Genomic DNA, 12,978 nt, shown 5'->3' on the forward strand with positions numbered 1-12,978 from the left:
ATCAGTGAAAAGAAAAGGTATTTGGAAATAACTATTACTTTTTTACTTACTACATTTAAAAGTAAAACAGGTCACTGTGAAATGTCTGGAATGTAATGGAAGCACCATTAGCTGATCATTTTAAACTAACATTCTATATTCCTTTTACTGACAGCAGCTCTAAAATCCACCTAATCTCACCAACAAGCCACTAATTTACTCATGTCTTTCTCTTCTTCTTTTCTACTATTAAGTACAACTACTGTCTCATGATTCCATATCCATTGTTCAGCAGTTATGAGTATGGATCAAAATTTGACAAGTATGTATGTTCATAGATACATGGATATATATACATATATATATAGTGAGTCTATGTGATTATGACTATACAAACAAAAGAGTGTTTTTTAAAATAATTTTGTATACTTGACTAATATGGAAATGTTTTGCATGACTATGCATGTATAACCTATAATAAATTACTTCTTAAAGAGGAACAAGAGGAGGGAAGAAGGAAGGGAGAAAATTTGAAACTCAAAACTTTAAAAAATATGTTAAAATTGTTTTTCACATAATTGGGAAAAATAATATATTAAATAAATAAGGGAAAAAATAAGTTTGTGTGTCTCATACTCAATGGCCTTTCTTTCTATCTCTATGTCTAGTACCTTTCCTCTTTCCCAAAATGAACATTTATATTATATATATTCTGAATATATATATATGTATATAAATATATATGAAAAAATGAGCAAAAATAGGCATTGTTAAGTCTACCAGAAAAATCCTCACACACTATGGTTGCTGCTATAAATATTTTTGTACACATGGGACCCTGTTCCATTTTTATAATTTCTTTGGGATACAGTCCTAGAAGCGATATTGCCGGGTCAAAGGGTATGCACATTTTTGTAGCCCTTTCCGCACAGTTCCAAATTGCTCTCCAGAATGGTTGGATTAGCTTGTAGCTCCACCAACAATGAATTAGTATTCCAACTCTCCCACATCTTCTCCATCATTTATCATCTTCCTGTAAATGTCATTTATATCCAGAGAAAGAACTATGGAATTGAAATGCAGAATGAAACAGAATATTTTCTCTTATGTTGTGTTTTGTTGTAGTTTTTCTCATGGTTTCTCCCCTTCATTTTAATTCTTTTATGCAACATGACTAATACAAAATGTGTATAATAAGAATGTATGTGTAGAACCTATATAGGATTGCATGCTGTCTCAAGAAGGGAGGGTGAAGGGAGAGGGAGAAGATCTAAGATTTATGGAAGTGATTGTAGAAAATTGAAAACAAATGAATTAATTAAAAAAAAGGAAAAGAAAGGAAGGAAAAGAAAGGCATTTGTTGAGCACTTACTATGTTCAAAATACTATAGTAGAGCTGGGGATAAAGTAAAAAAGGAAAGATCCTCTTTGACCTCAAGGAGTTTATATTCCAAGAGAGGGCAACAGAATATATAGGGGAGTGGTGTTAAAGGAGGGATATTTTGTTTTGAGAAGGGAGCTAGAGTGCAACCATAGGGGAAGAGATTGATGCCTCCATGTGTCAGAGCTCTGACTGAGATGGCTTGATTATGGTTTGAGAAATAGATGAGGGAGTGGAGGGCACATACTTGGCACCAAGTAGTGAAATAAAACACGCCTGGGGCCAGCCTTGGATGTAGTGGGCAGCAAAGGGAGCTACTGAAAACTATGCTTCTTGGGCAAGAGTTTGGAGGAGAGGGCTTAAAGGGTTAATTTAGTTCTTCAGGACATTTTTTTTTTATTCCAGAGGCAAGACATACATATTCTCTCCTTTAACCAGATATAATCTTCTTGGGAACAAGAACTGTTTCACTTTTTGCACTTGTATTTCCAGGACCAAGCATTATACTTGGCTTATAGTGAGTGCTTAAATGTTTGTTGACAATGTTGATAGTGTCATACTGGAATCAGGAAGGCAATGGAACTAGATTTCCATGTAGGGACTAGGATTAGGAAGCAGGCTAGTCATCAAGAGTATAATAGCTTCTTAAGTTCATAGGTTTTTGGAGTCTAAGAATTAGAAAGGACTTTAGAGATCACGTATCCAAATCCCTTAATTTTATAGATATACTTTCTGAGATCTTCTAGGGTGAAAATACTTGTTCAAAGTCAGAGTCAGCAGGAATTGGATACCAGGTCTCTTGACTCCCAACCATGTTTCTTCTCTGCCACATTGCCTCTGTTGTAGGAAAGAAATAAAGTCCAGGGAAATAATCAAAGCAGAGTTCTATCTTTCCATGAAAAGGTAAGATCCAGGGTCTGGGAGGTCAGAGTACCAATGAGAAAGTCCTTAGTGCTCAGGTACCAGTGAAACTGAGCTGTGATTCTAGGGTAGAGGCCTTTTTTTATCTCTCATTTTATACTTTCAGCATGGTGTGAATAGTCTGGGGTAGACATGTTAACTGAATCCAGAAAGGCAACTGACTCGGACGCTGAGAGATGGTGGTGTCACGAGGAGGGTCTCATTGAGCTCCCTCAGTAGCTCATGGGAAGTTGATGCAGAGAAAAGACAGGTTTATGTCAGGAGAGAATGAATGGTAGGTATTACAGAAACACTAAGTTCTTCAACTTCACCTTAAATGAAAGTTTCAAGACTATCCTTTAATTATTCTGTACCTACATAAATAGGTTTCTGAAAATACCCACAAATAAGCAAATATAGTGTATATAGCAGTCAAATGATGATTTATTTGAAAAGTAATAACTTAAATAAACAGCTATTCTTCTTGGACTCCTCTGTGAAGAAACTTATGGCAGCTAGATGGCAGAGTGGATAGAGCATGGGGTTTGGAGTCAGGAAGATCAGAGTCCAAATATGATCTCAAGACACTTACTAGCTGTGCAACTTTGGGCAAACCACTAAAACCCCATTTGTCTACATTCTCTCATCTGTAAAGTGGGGGTAATATTACCACTTATCTCTGATGTCTGTTGTGAGGATCAAATAAAATAGTGTTGTGAAGGGTTTAGTACAATCCTGGAACATAGCAGGAATATATAAATTTTAACTATTATTATTGTTATTAACTTATTTAGAGCAAATAGCTTTCTGCTCTGGGATCACTGTTTCCCTTTAGTTATGTCAATGTATTAATTTTTTTTGTTGGTCTTCTAGGTGAAGAAGACTTGTTAGAATTACATATCATCTTTAAATGTTATATTATATTGCTCACAGAATCAAGAGATGTATGACAAGGTGGCCTGATGGTTAGTAGTCAAGGTATAGGAAGGCTGACCTCAGTTTGGACTACCTAAAGAGGTCCCCATATTCAGCAACAGATAATGTAACTCTGAATGACACTACTCTTGGGTCTGAGCATTTTACTGCACTGAGGAATTGTTGACTGACCTGAGTAGCAATTACCCAATTCAATCTGTGTTGATAATTACACAGAAGAGAGGAGAATCACCATACATACCAAGTCCTTTCCATGACCTACTGAAGATTTACATCCAGCCAAACAGGGGGACATGTAAGTGAGTCCATCATCCCCACAGACAGGATCCCATGTATTGGTATCACAATTACAGTCTGAATTGCAGAAAGAAAATGAAACGTTTTGCTGTGTCCATGGGTCATTTCTGCAGTCAAAATGTAGACATTTTGTCAGAAAGAGAAGAAGAAGAGAGTTTCTTTCTAAACTCATCAAGAAAACAAAGGTGATAAAAGAATAAAAAAAGGCAACATTTTGAAGTTTGATTTTACTTCTATCCTTAAAAAACTTGGATTTAATACAGTCCACAGATCAAATTTAAGGAGAAAAATCAATATAATGAGTTAAGAACTGTTGAAGGGAGGCCATTTTCTCAGAGGAAATTGAGGGAGTCCTAGGCTTAGGTTTAGGTTTCAGTTCTGCTGCTAACTGGCTATATCACCCGGGGCAACTCATTTCCCTTCCCTTGGATTCAATTTCCTTGTCTTTAAGTCAAAAATTTTATGAATATATATATATATATATATGTATAGTAACATTCAGCATAGATGGCATTGCATTATACAGGCAAATAGAGTGAAACACCATTAGATATCATTATCATCAGAATAATAACTAGCATTTATATAGCACTTTCAGGTTTGCAAAATACTTCACAAATATCTCATCCTATGGCAACTCTGGGGGTCGATGCTATTATTATTCCTACTTTCCAGATGAGAAAACGAGTAGTCAGAAGTTTAATGACTTGCCCATAATTACATATTGAATTAATTTCTGCTGTTAGATTTGAACTCAGGTCTTCCTGATTCCAGGTTCAATACTCTATACCACCTTGCTAACTCATAAGAATCTTGAAAAATTAAGGAAGTTTGGTTGAGGCCAAATGCTCCCGAAGAGCATGCATAGGATCTGTGTAAACTGATTCTCTTGGTATAGCATCTACCACAGTAGCATGCCCAATTAATTAATTTCTGAAAATGGTGGTTTCTGTTCCTTTCTGAGAGGCAGGAAGAAAATGGGATATATTTTGGAGATATTATTTGGTTATTTCTGCAGTCAGGCTATAAAATCAAGACCAGAGAACCCAAAAATTATTTGTAGAACTTTGAAAAAAGAACTAGTTCTTACAGCAGACATATGGCCAAGAGGAACATTTGTACCAACGATGTCTAGCCAATTATCCCTCCCAGGAGGTGAGGGTGGCCTGAAATAATAACAAAATCAATAAATGTTAAGACAGTAACTCCTAATCTAATATTGCCATTGGGAGTTGAAATAGTGAAGGTTGTAATGAAATCATTCTTTCCTTTTTGTGTTTTGTTTCTTATCCAGGCCTCAGTAAAAGCAAACTTAGGAAGTTCTTGCTTTTCACTAAAGACCTCCCTCACTTTCATGGTGCTGCTAAAATCACTACCTTGTCTTCAATTCTTCACTTCTCATTAAACAATTTTCTCACTTTGTCTGAATAGCCAAAAGGAGTAACACATGCCAGAGTCTACTCTAGTGGATCAGAGAGCCAGCATGTATGTAAGTTTGTAGTCAATTTTGATCCTACACATAATCTGTGTGGGTACTCCTGGACATTGGAAGACTGGAGAGATACAGGCAAATCTGATCTCCAATTGAGGTAGGGATAAAAGCAGGGTAAAATCCCCTCACAAAGGATTAATTAGCCTAAAAAAAGGGAGCTGAAAAGGTAAGAATGGTTTTAAGATGTTTGCAGGATAGTCATACAGAGATAAATTATTAAAGATTAAAACTTCAAGACTTTTGGGATATCCTCTAGAGACCTTAATATGAGACTTGGAATCAGGAAGACCTGAATTTTATACTGTTTTGCTTGTTAGCTATGTGATCCTACACAAATCATCTGAAACAGAGATTATAACAGCACTCATCTCACAGAGCTGTGAGAACTAAATGAGATAAAATATATGAAATATTTTGTAAACTTTGAAGTGCTATATAAATGTTAGCTATGTATTATTATTATCTCTTCTAGTAAAAAATAATGCTTAGAATTAGCTGGCAGAATTAGAGGTTTGGTTCCATATAATGAAGATTTTCCTCATAACCAAAATTATTAAAAGCAGAATAGTCTAACACTCAGGCCATGGGATCTCCTTTGAAGGCTCTAAAAAAGAGTGATTCATGTGACTGTAAAGTGAGTGCAGTAAAGAAACGTAATACAATGAATGCTCTGTCAAAGTCACATTCATTCCTATAATTGAACGTTTAAGGAATGGGTCCTTTTAAAATTCCTCCTGATTTTAAATATTTTAAGTAAATAGAAAGTTTGCCCCATGGTATAGTATTTTGTGAAAAAAAAACATATTACATAGGTGATTAGTAATGAGTTACATACCCATTGTAGGCTACTGTTAAACCAGCTACTGGTTGATTTTCACAAGTCAAAAACCAAAACGATACTTGGAAAATTAAGCTGCTAATTCTGGAAATAAAGAATAGAATGGCAATTCCAATCACACTCAGTTTGAACTTTTTAGAAATATATCCTCCTAGGAAAACTGAAATTGCAACAACAGGCATTGTTGCTGTTCCTGGAAAAAAAGAAGCAAGAATAAAAACTGAAATTATGCAACCATAGTTCTCCAATGCGTGTTGATCAATACAGGCCATTTTCTAATGCATTTACTATGTGCCACACATTATGCTAAGCAAATACAAACCAAAAGAAAGCCAAGCTCCTGACTTCAAGGATCTTACATTTCATTAAAGGATGACCACTCATAAAAAGAATCTGCAAAGGGGTGGGGATGGGGAAACAGCACCATAGTAGCACTATTATTGAAATAAACAAATGGCTATGAGATAAAGGTCCCTAATTACTTTATACTACATGGTTTATAATTAATCAACTGATCAATCAAAACTTATTAAGCATTTACTATATGCCATGCCTTAGCTACTCATGGATATGCAAAGAAAAAAATGAAAGTCCTTGTCATCAAGGAATTTGCATAATTAATGTGACAGAAAATGTATGTATATATGTGTATACACACACATAAACATATACACAAATACACACACGTATATACAAATATGTACACACATATGTGAATACATGTACACACATACCCATATATGCACACACACACACACACACACACACACACACATATAGCTACCTAAAAGGTATGTAAGCAGTAACTTCATAATAGAAGGTGCTAGAATCTGGTGAGACTGGGAAAGGAAACAGGTGATACTGAGTTATCTTCTGTTTTGCTGGTATATATACTATGCAAGCAAAATATATTTTTTTTAAGAGGGTACTCAAAGAAAAGAAATGTTGAAAACACTGATTAGGTGTTGGAAGTACAGTCAGACCATCATTTGGAGTTATTTGATTATCTACCTTCTTTTAAATTAGACTAGCTAAATATTATCAATTTTATTAGTTTTTTTAAACAACCAACTTTTAGTTTGATCATTTCTATATTGTTTGGATTTCTATTTTATCTAATTTTCCTTTAATTTTTTTATATCTTCTCATGTTTATATTTGTTTATTTGCTGCTTTTTACAGTTTTTAAAAGGCATTTTCAGTTCATGAATCTCTTTTTCTGTTTTGTTAATGTATGTTTACAGGGTTATGATTATTCCTCTGAGGCTTATTTTATCTGCCTCCAAGACTTTCTGGTATATTGTTTAATTATCATCATTTTCTTTCACATAAGTATAAATTGTTTATATGATTTGTTCTTTGATTCACTCATTATTTAGGATTTCATTGTCCCCATGTGGATTTATGTCTTTTGGTTTCTGATCCCTGAACCAATGGCAATTTGTATTATGTTATGGTCTATAAATGATGCATTTATTATTTTTGCCTTTTTATATTCCATTTTCATTTTGCAAAATAGCCTTGCATCATTTAATTTGCTCTTCTGTTGTCTATGGAGATTTTTCTCCTCACCTGTTGCAGAATTTGTTGTTTCTGAATTGTTTAATTTAACCACCATGTATCTTAGAATTTGTAGCATTTTTTTCTTCTTCCCTTTTCCTAAGGCAATCCATGGAATTTTTCAGTTGGTGTTGAGTATCCTGTATTCGGGAGTTCTGGGGAGTTTTACTGTATTATTTCTTACATTATGGTGTTCAGTTTTTTTGACTTGTCATATTGGTCTGGGAGACCCATTCTGCCTTTAGATTGTCCCTGTGCCTCCCGTCTTTCAGATCAATATATTCTGTTGAAATAGGGAATGTTTTCTTTTAATATGGTTGTTTTTTGATTTTGTCTTCTATATTGTCCTTCATATCTGCATATTTATATTATCAGTAAATTATTATTGTTCTCTTTTGTTTTTGTTTGTTTGTTTTGTGACATATCATGCCATCACACATTTGAGTTTTTCTATTTTGTCAATAATTTCTATCGTGTAGATCGTAAACTTTGCTTGAACAATTCTCATTTCTATTTTGAGCTACCTAGGAATAGCACATTATTATTCCACGTTCATTTCAAAATCCACAGGGTCCTCTGTTTCATCCAGTGTTGATTCATTTTCCTTTGTTTTGCAGCATTTATTTATGGAAGCATGAACACATTTACTAGGTTTGGAGGCCATATTTCCTTTTGCTTTTATATTTTCCTTCTTGTTTTACATGGTTATTCTCAAGGTCTTCGAATTTTTTCCTCCTGAGATCGTTGATAATTTTAGCCTTTTTCCCTCCTTATGTTTTTTTTTTAAGACTTTTTCTCTTCTGATGTTGGTTTCTCATGGGCCTAGATCTTAAGCAGTCTTAGCTTCCTCCCACACTTGGAATTCAGGGTTCGTCAGCCTTGGTATTTGCCCCAAAATGACATTTAGGAGACAGAATTGATTCTAGCTGGATGCCAACCAATTTCCTTTAGGTTTAGTGGAGTGTCACAAAGCACCTGACCTTAACACCCCCCTCCCCTCTACAGCACCCAGACCTCAGTTGTCTGGCCCAGAAATTCAGAGTATTACCACACTTGTGCTATTGCAGGCTGGAGTGATTCTGTTGCTTGGAGTTTAGATCTTTCCATCCTTAAAGGAGAGGGAGGAGGGGTATTGGGTTGAGCTCTATTTCAAGGCCAAACATATGTCATGTACCTTTCCCTTTGCACCTCCATTATCCTGTAGAGATCTTTTGGAGTACAAAATACAGGCTATACAGAGACATCAACAAAATTCTGTAATTTAGAGTTGGGGTCTCAAAGGCCCTGGAAATGTGGGGTTGGTGGTAGAGTAAGGTGACAAAAGTGTGAGATTTGTTTTGTTGGAGGCTGATGGATTTGGACCCCCACCTTCTGTAGACTTATTGAAGGTAACTACTGGGTGGCATGGGAGGAAGTGCTAAATGAGCGTGAGTTCATGATCATTTTGGTTCAGTTTCCTAGACTATGGAGACATTAAAGTTGCTGTATCTTTGGCACATCATGTCTGCTCTAAAGACATTTGAGTGATTGTGAGAATAGAAAAAAATCTAGTCCTCTAGGTTGTTGGTCATATGACTTGGTCCACAGCTTTGACACAAACTCTCTCTTTAGTACAATGAAGTAGGTGTAGAATTTGCCTGGTGGTTTTTTTTTTTTTTTTGTATTAATCTCATCAATGTATTACCAGTTGTACATCCCATTGCCAGGCAGCTAAGTGACACAGTAGATAAAGCACAGTACATGTAGATATGGTTCTACTGTGAGCCATAGAGCACAGTAGATCCAAGTACTGGACTTGGAATCAGAAAGATTCATTTTCATGAATTCAAATCCAGCTTCAGATATTTACTAGCTATGTGGCCCTGAGTAAGTCCTTTAACACTGTTTGCCTTAATTCTCATCTGTAAAGTGAGCTGGAGAAGGAAAAGGCAAACAACTTCAGTATCTTTGCCAAGAAAACCCCAAAATGGAAGAGTTGGATACATCAAATAACGGTAACCTATTGCCATTCCAACCATGAGATCAGTAGACTTCTTTGATGTAGCTGAAGCTACTAACAAAAATGAATTTTATAATGAAACTTCATAGATTAGAACATATTCTATTTTAAGAAACAAATATTGCACTTGAAATAAATGCTTAAATTATTCTCTAATAGTGCACGTGTGTGCGTATGTGTGTGTGTGAGTGAGCATGGGTAGTGTGTCATACAGAATACAACTTTTGGAGGCTTTTTCATTTCTTAAGTGTAAGTATTACCTGATTTCAAAATACATGATTCAGAAGATGAATATTTGAACAGCAAACAACTTAGCACTTTGCAAAATTATTTTATAAAGATTTCATCATAAAAATAACTTAGTTATCTAGTTCAATATAAAAAGTTTTATTTTCTCCACAACTTTTTAGGAATATGTCCTTTAAGGTGAAATACTTTATATTGCCTTCTAAACTATAATGAATCAAAACACATTTATTAAGGTCAAATCATGTGACAGAGAATGAAATGGATACCAAGGAATCAAAGATAAAAATGACATAGTTTCTGTCCTAAAAGTTTATATTCTATTAGAGAAGACAACATAAATAATTTAAGTTTACACAAAATCTAAGTACGAAAAGAAAAGCCTTTTTTTTTGGAGAAGTACTAGTTTTCTGAGAGAATCAAGAAAGAATTTATGTTGAATTTGATGTCTGAGCTGAGTTTTGAAGAAAAGAAAGGATTTCTTGAGCTGGAGGTGAGGAGGAAGTGTATTGCTATCTTGGGGGATGACCAGCACAAAGGAAAAGAGACATGTTCAGTTTGGTTGAACCATAGATTGTAGGAAGCATATGTATGATAAAGATTAAAAAGATAAATTGAGGCCAAGTTTTTAAAAACCTTCAAAAACCAAACAGAGTAGTTTACATTTGATCCTAGATACAAAAGGAAGTCACTGGGTGTTTATTGTGTAGAGGGGTAACCTTGTTAGACTTCTCTAAAGTAGCTAAGTGGCACAGTGGACAGAGTGCTGTGCCTGGAATTGGGAAGACCTAAGTCAAAATCCAGTATTATACACGTAGTACTTATGTGACCTTGGGCAAGTTACTTATATTTACTCTCATTTATTCAACTATAAAATAAGGATACTAATAGTACTTCTCTTACAGGACTAATGTGAGGATCAAATGAAGTAATGTTTGTAAAGCACTTAGCATAATGCCTGCCCCACTGTAAGACCCTAATAAAATCTTGTGTTCTATCATCTCCCTGCCCCATTCGGAAAATCATTTAGGGCAGTTGTTTGAAGGGTACATTGGGGTGGAGACATAGATATTTTAGGTAATAAGACCAAATAATAGGCACCTGAAATAACTCAGGTTAGAAAAGATGAAAGCCTAAACTACTGTCTTATCTATGTGAATAAACCTGCAAAAGATGCAGCGGTGATAGAAATTACAAGTTTTATAACAAATTGGATGTAGAGTGAAGGAGAGGGACTAGTCAAGAATAAGGCTAAGCTTATGAGCCTGAATACTTGAAATTGTGCTGGTCTTAGTAAAAATAATTTGCTGTAGAAGTAGTCTTGTGATAAAGATAATGCATTTTATTTTGTTCTCATTGTGTTTGAGGTTTGAGGTCCTAGTCAGTTTGGAAAAACCAATATGTAGATGGAGATACACAACTGAAGCTTGGGAGAGAGACTAAAACTTGATGTATAGGTCTTGGAACCTATACATGGAGAGGATAATTAAACCTGGTATATACAGAGAGAAGAGAATAAGATCCTAGAGAGCCTTGGGCCATCCCCACAAATGAGAGAAAATGTTATGGACAATGAACCAACAAAGAATGAGGACTAGTTAAGAAAGGTAGGAAAAGGGGGATGAGGAAGGAGGAGAAAGAGAGAGACACAGAGAGAGACAGAGAGAGAGAGAGAGAGAGAGAGAGAGAGAGAGAGAGAGAGACAGACAGACAGACAGACAGACAGACAAGCAGACAGACAGAGACAGAGACACGGAGAGACAGACAGAGAGAAAGAGAACAATGTCATTAGTATTATAAGGTGCAACATGCTACTTGTAGGTTGAGATGGATGAGGACTGGGGAAAGGCTATCATATTTCATCATGAAAACACTGTTGATGAATTTGGAAAGGGAAGTTTTAACTGGGTAATGTGATCAGAAGCCATATTGTAGAGGTTTGAGAAGCAAGAAAGAGGAGAGGACATAGAGTCAATAAGTATAGACAGTTTCCCCTCTCCCCCAGGAGTTTATCTATAAAGGGGAGGGAAGTTGTAAGACAAACAGTTTGAGTGGATGTTAGGGTGTAGTGAGGGATTTGTAAAGATACAGGAGTCACAGGCATGTCTGTAGACTCTAGGGAAAGAGATGGTAGATACAGAGATATAGAAGAGTAAAGGGGGTTTGTTGTGGGAGCAATTTGATTCATTTTGTAGTTCGTTAAATGAGCAAACATTTATTGAATGCTTTCTATATGAAAAATAATACGCAACATTTAGATAAAATGAAGCCCTTGTCTTCATGCAGCTTAGAGTTTACTTTGGTAAACTAAGGTAGATAGCTATACTGTACAATATTATATAAATGATTCAGAGTAGTATGAAACAAATATGTGACACTGGATCTAGGAAATATTTACTGACCAACAAGATAAAGCTTCCTGTAGGAGATGGCATTTGAGTTGAACTTTAAAGGACAAGTTGGAATTTGATGCATTTAAAGGAGGAAAGGAGGATATTGGAGGTATGGGGAACAGATAGAGCAGAGCTACAGACAAAGGGTAGTGCAAAAAAAAAAAACGTTAGGAAGAGAATTACTTATTTGATCTAGAACATAGACTTTTTGAAAAGGAGCAAAATAAGGTAAATTTAGAAAGAGTGGTGACACATTTTGGATAACCTTGAAGGCTAAGGAAAGAAGTTTAACTTTCACTCAATAAACAATGGTTCATTGAAAATGATATAATAAAAATTAAATAGCAAGACTTACCTAGAAGAAAGTTAGAGTTAGAAATGGATACACCATATTCCAGTTCTAAATATTTTGGAAGGTAGGTAATACTCCCAATAAAGCTACTAGCAGTCATCAGTGTTGAAATCAAGAACATAAGATACATCTGGTTACTAAGGATACATTTTAAGGAGTAGAAAAAACCTAGAAGAAAAAACAAAAGGCTTTTGGGGAAAAAAAGATAATTCAATATATTCAAGAAATTATGCATCTATATATGTACACGTGTGTGTGTGTGTATTAGGCTTTTGGATAAAAGCAATTAATCATAGAATCACAGAATGCTAGATTAAGAAAAAAACAATATTGTCTCATTTTACAAATGACAAAAATGTGGTCCAGAAGTAACAATTTGCTCAAGGTCATAATGGTTTTTAAAATCCAGCTCTCATGACTTAATCCATTGCTCTCATTGCAATATGATGCTGCCTCATTGGATATTTCGGTCATTACTCAGAGAGTAGTCATTGGAATGGTGAAAATATATCAATATTTCCACAGATCTATGATTTATTGATTTTGATATTCTTGTTATTGATACAGTATCTGCTGTGGGAGGCTTTCTCATTCTATGAGTTTCTG

The 12,978-nt window shown here is 35.2% G+C and overlaps 1 protein-coding gene across 3 annotated transcripts in view; it reads right to left on the bottom strand.

Moving 5' to 3' along the window:
* LOC140533610 (solute carrier organic anion transporter family member 1B1-like) overlaps positions 1 to 12,978 on the bottom strand; it is a 67,241-nt gene that overhangs the window by 13,396 nt on the left and 40,867 nt on the right. For all 3 annotated transcript variants that reach the window (XM_072653557.1, XM_072653554.1, XM_072653556.1), the window contains 3 exons: positions 12,376 to 12,540; positions 5,821 to 6,016; positions 3,438 to 3,600 (listed from right to left, as the gene is read on the bottom strand). In XM_072653557.1, the coding sequence (XP_072509658.1) occupies positions 3,438 to 3,600; positions 5,821 to 6,016; positions 12,376 to 12,540 (524 nt within the window). The remainder of the gene's footprint in view (positions 1 to 3,437; positions 3,601 to 5,820; positions 6,017 to 12,375; positions 12,541 to 12,978) is intronic.

The sequence above is a fragment of the Notamacropus eugenii genome, chromosome 3 (genome assembly GCF_028372415.1).
Source record: "Notamacropus eugenii isolate mMacEug1 chromosome 3, mMacEug1.pri_v2, whole genome shotgun sequence".
In the NCBI taxonomy this organism is placed as follows: domain Eukaryota; kingdom Metazoa; phylum Chordata; class Mammalia; order Diprotodontia; family Macropodidae; genus Notamacropus; species Notamacropus eugenii.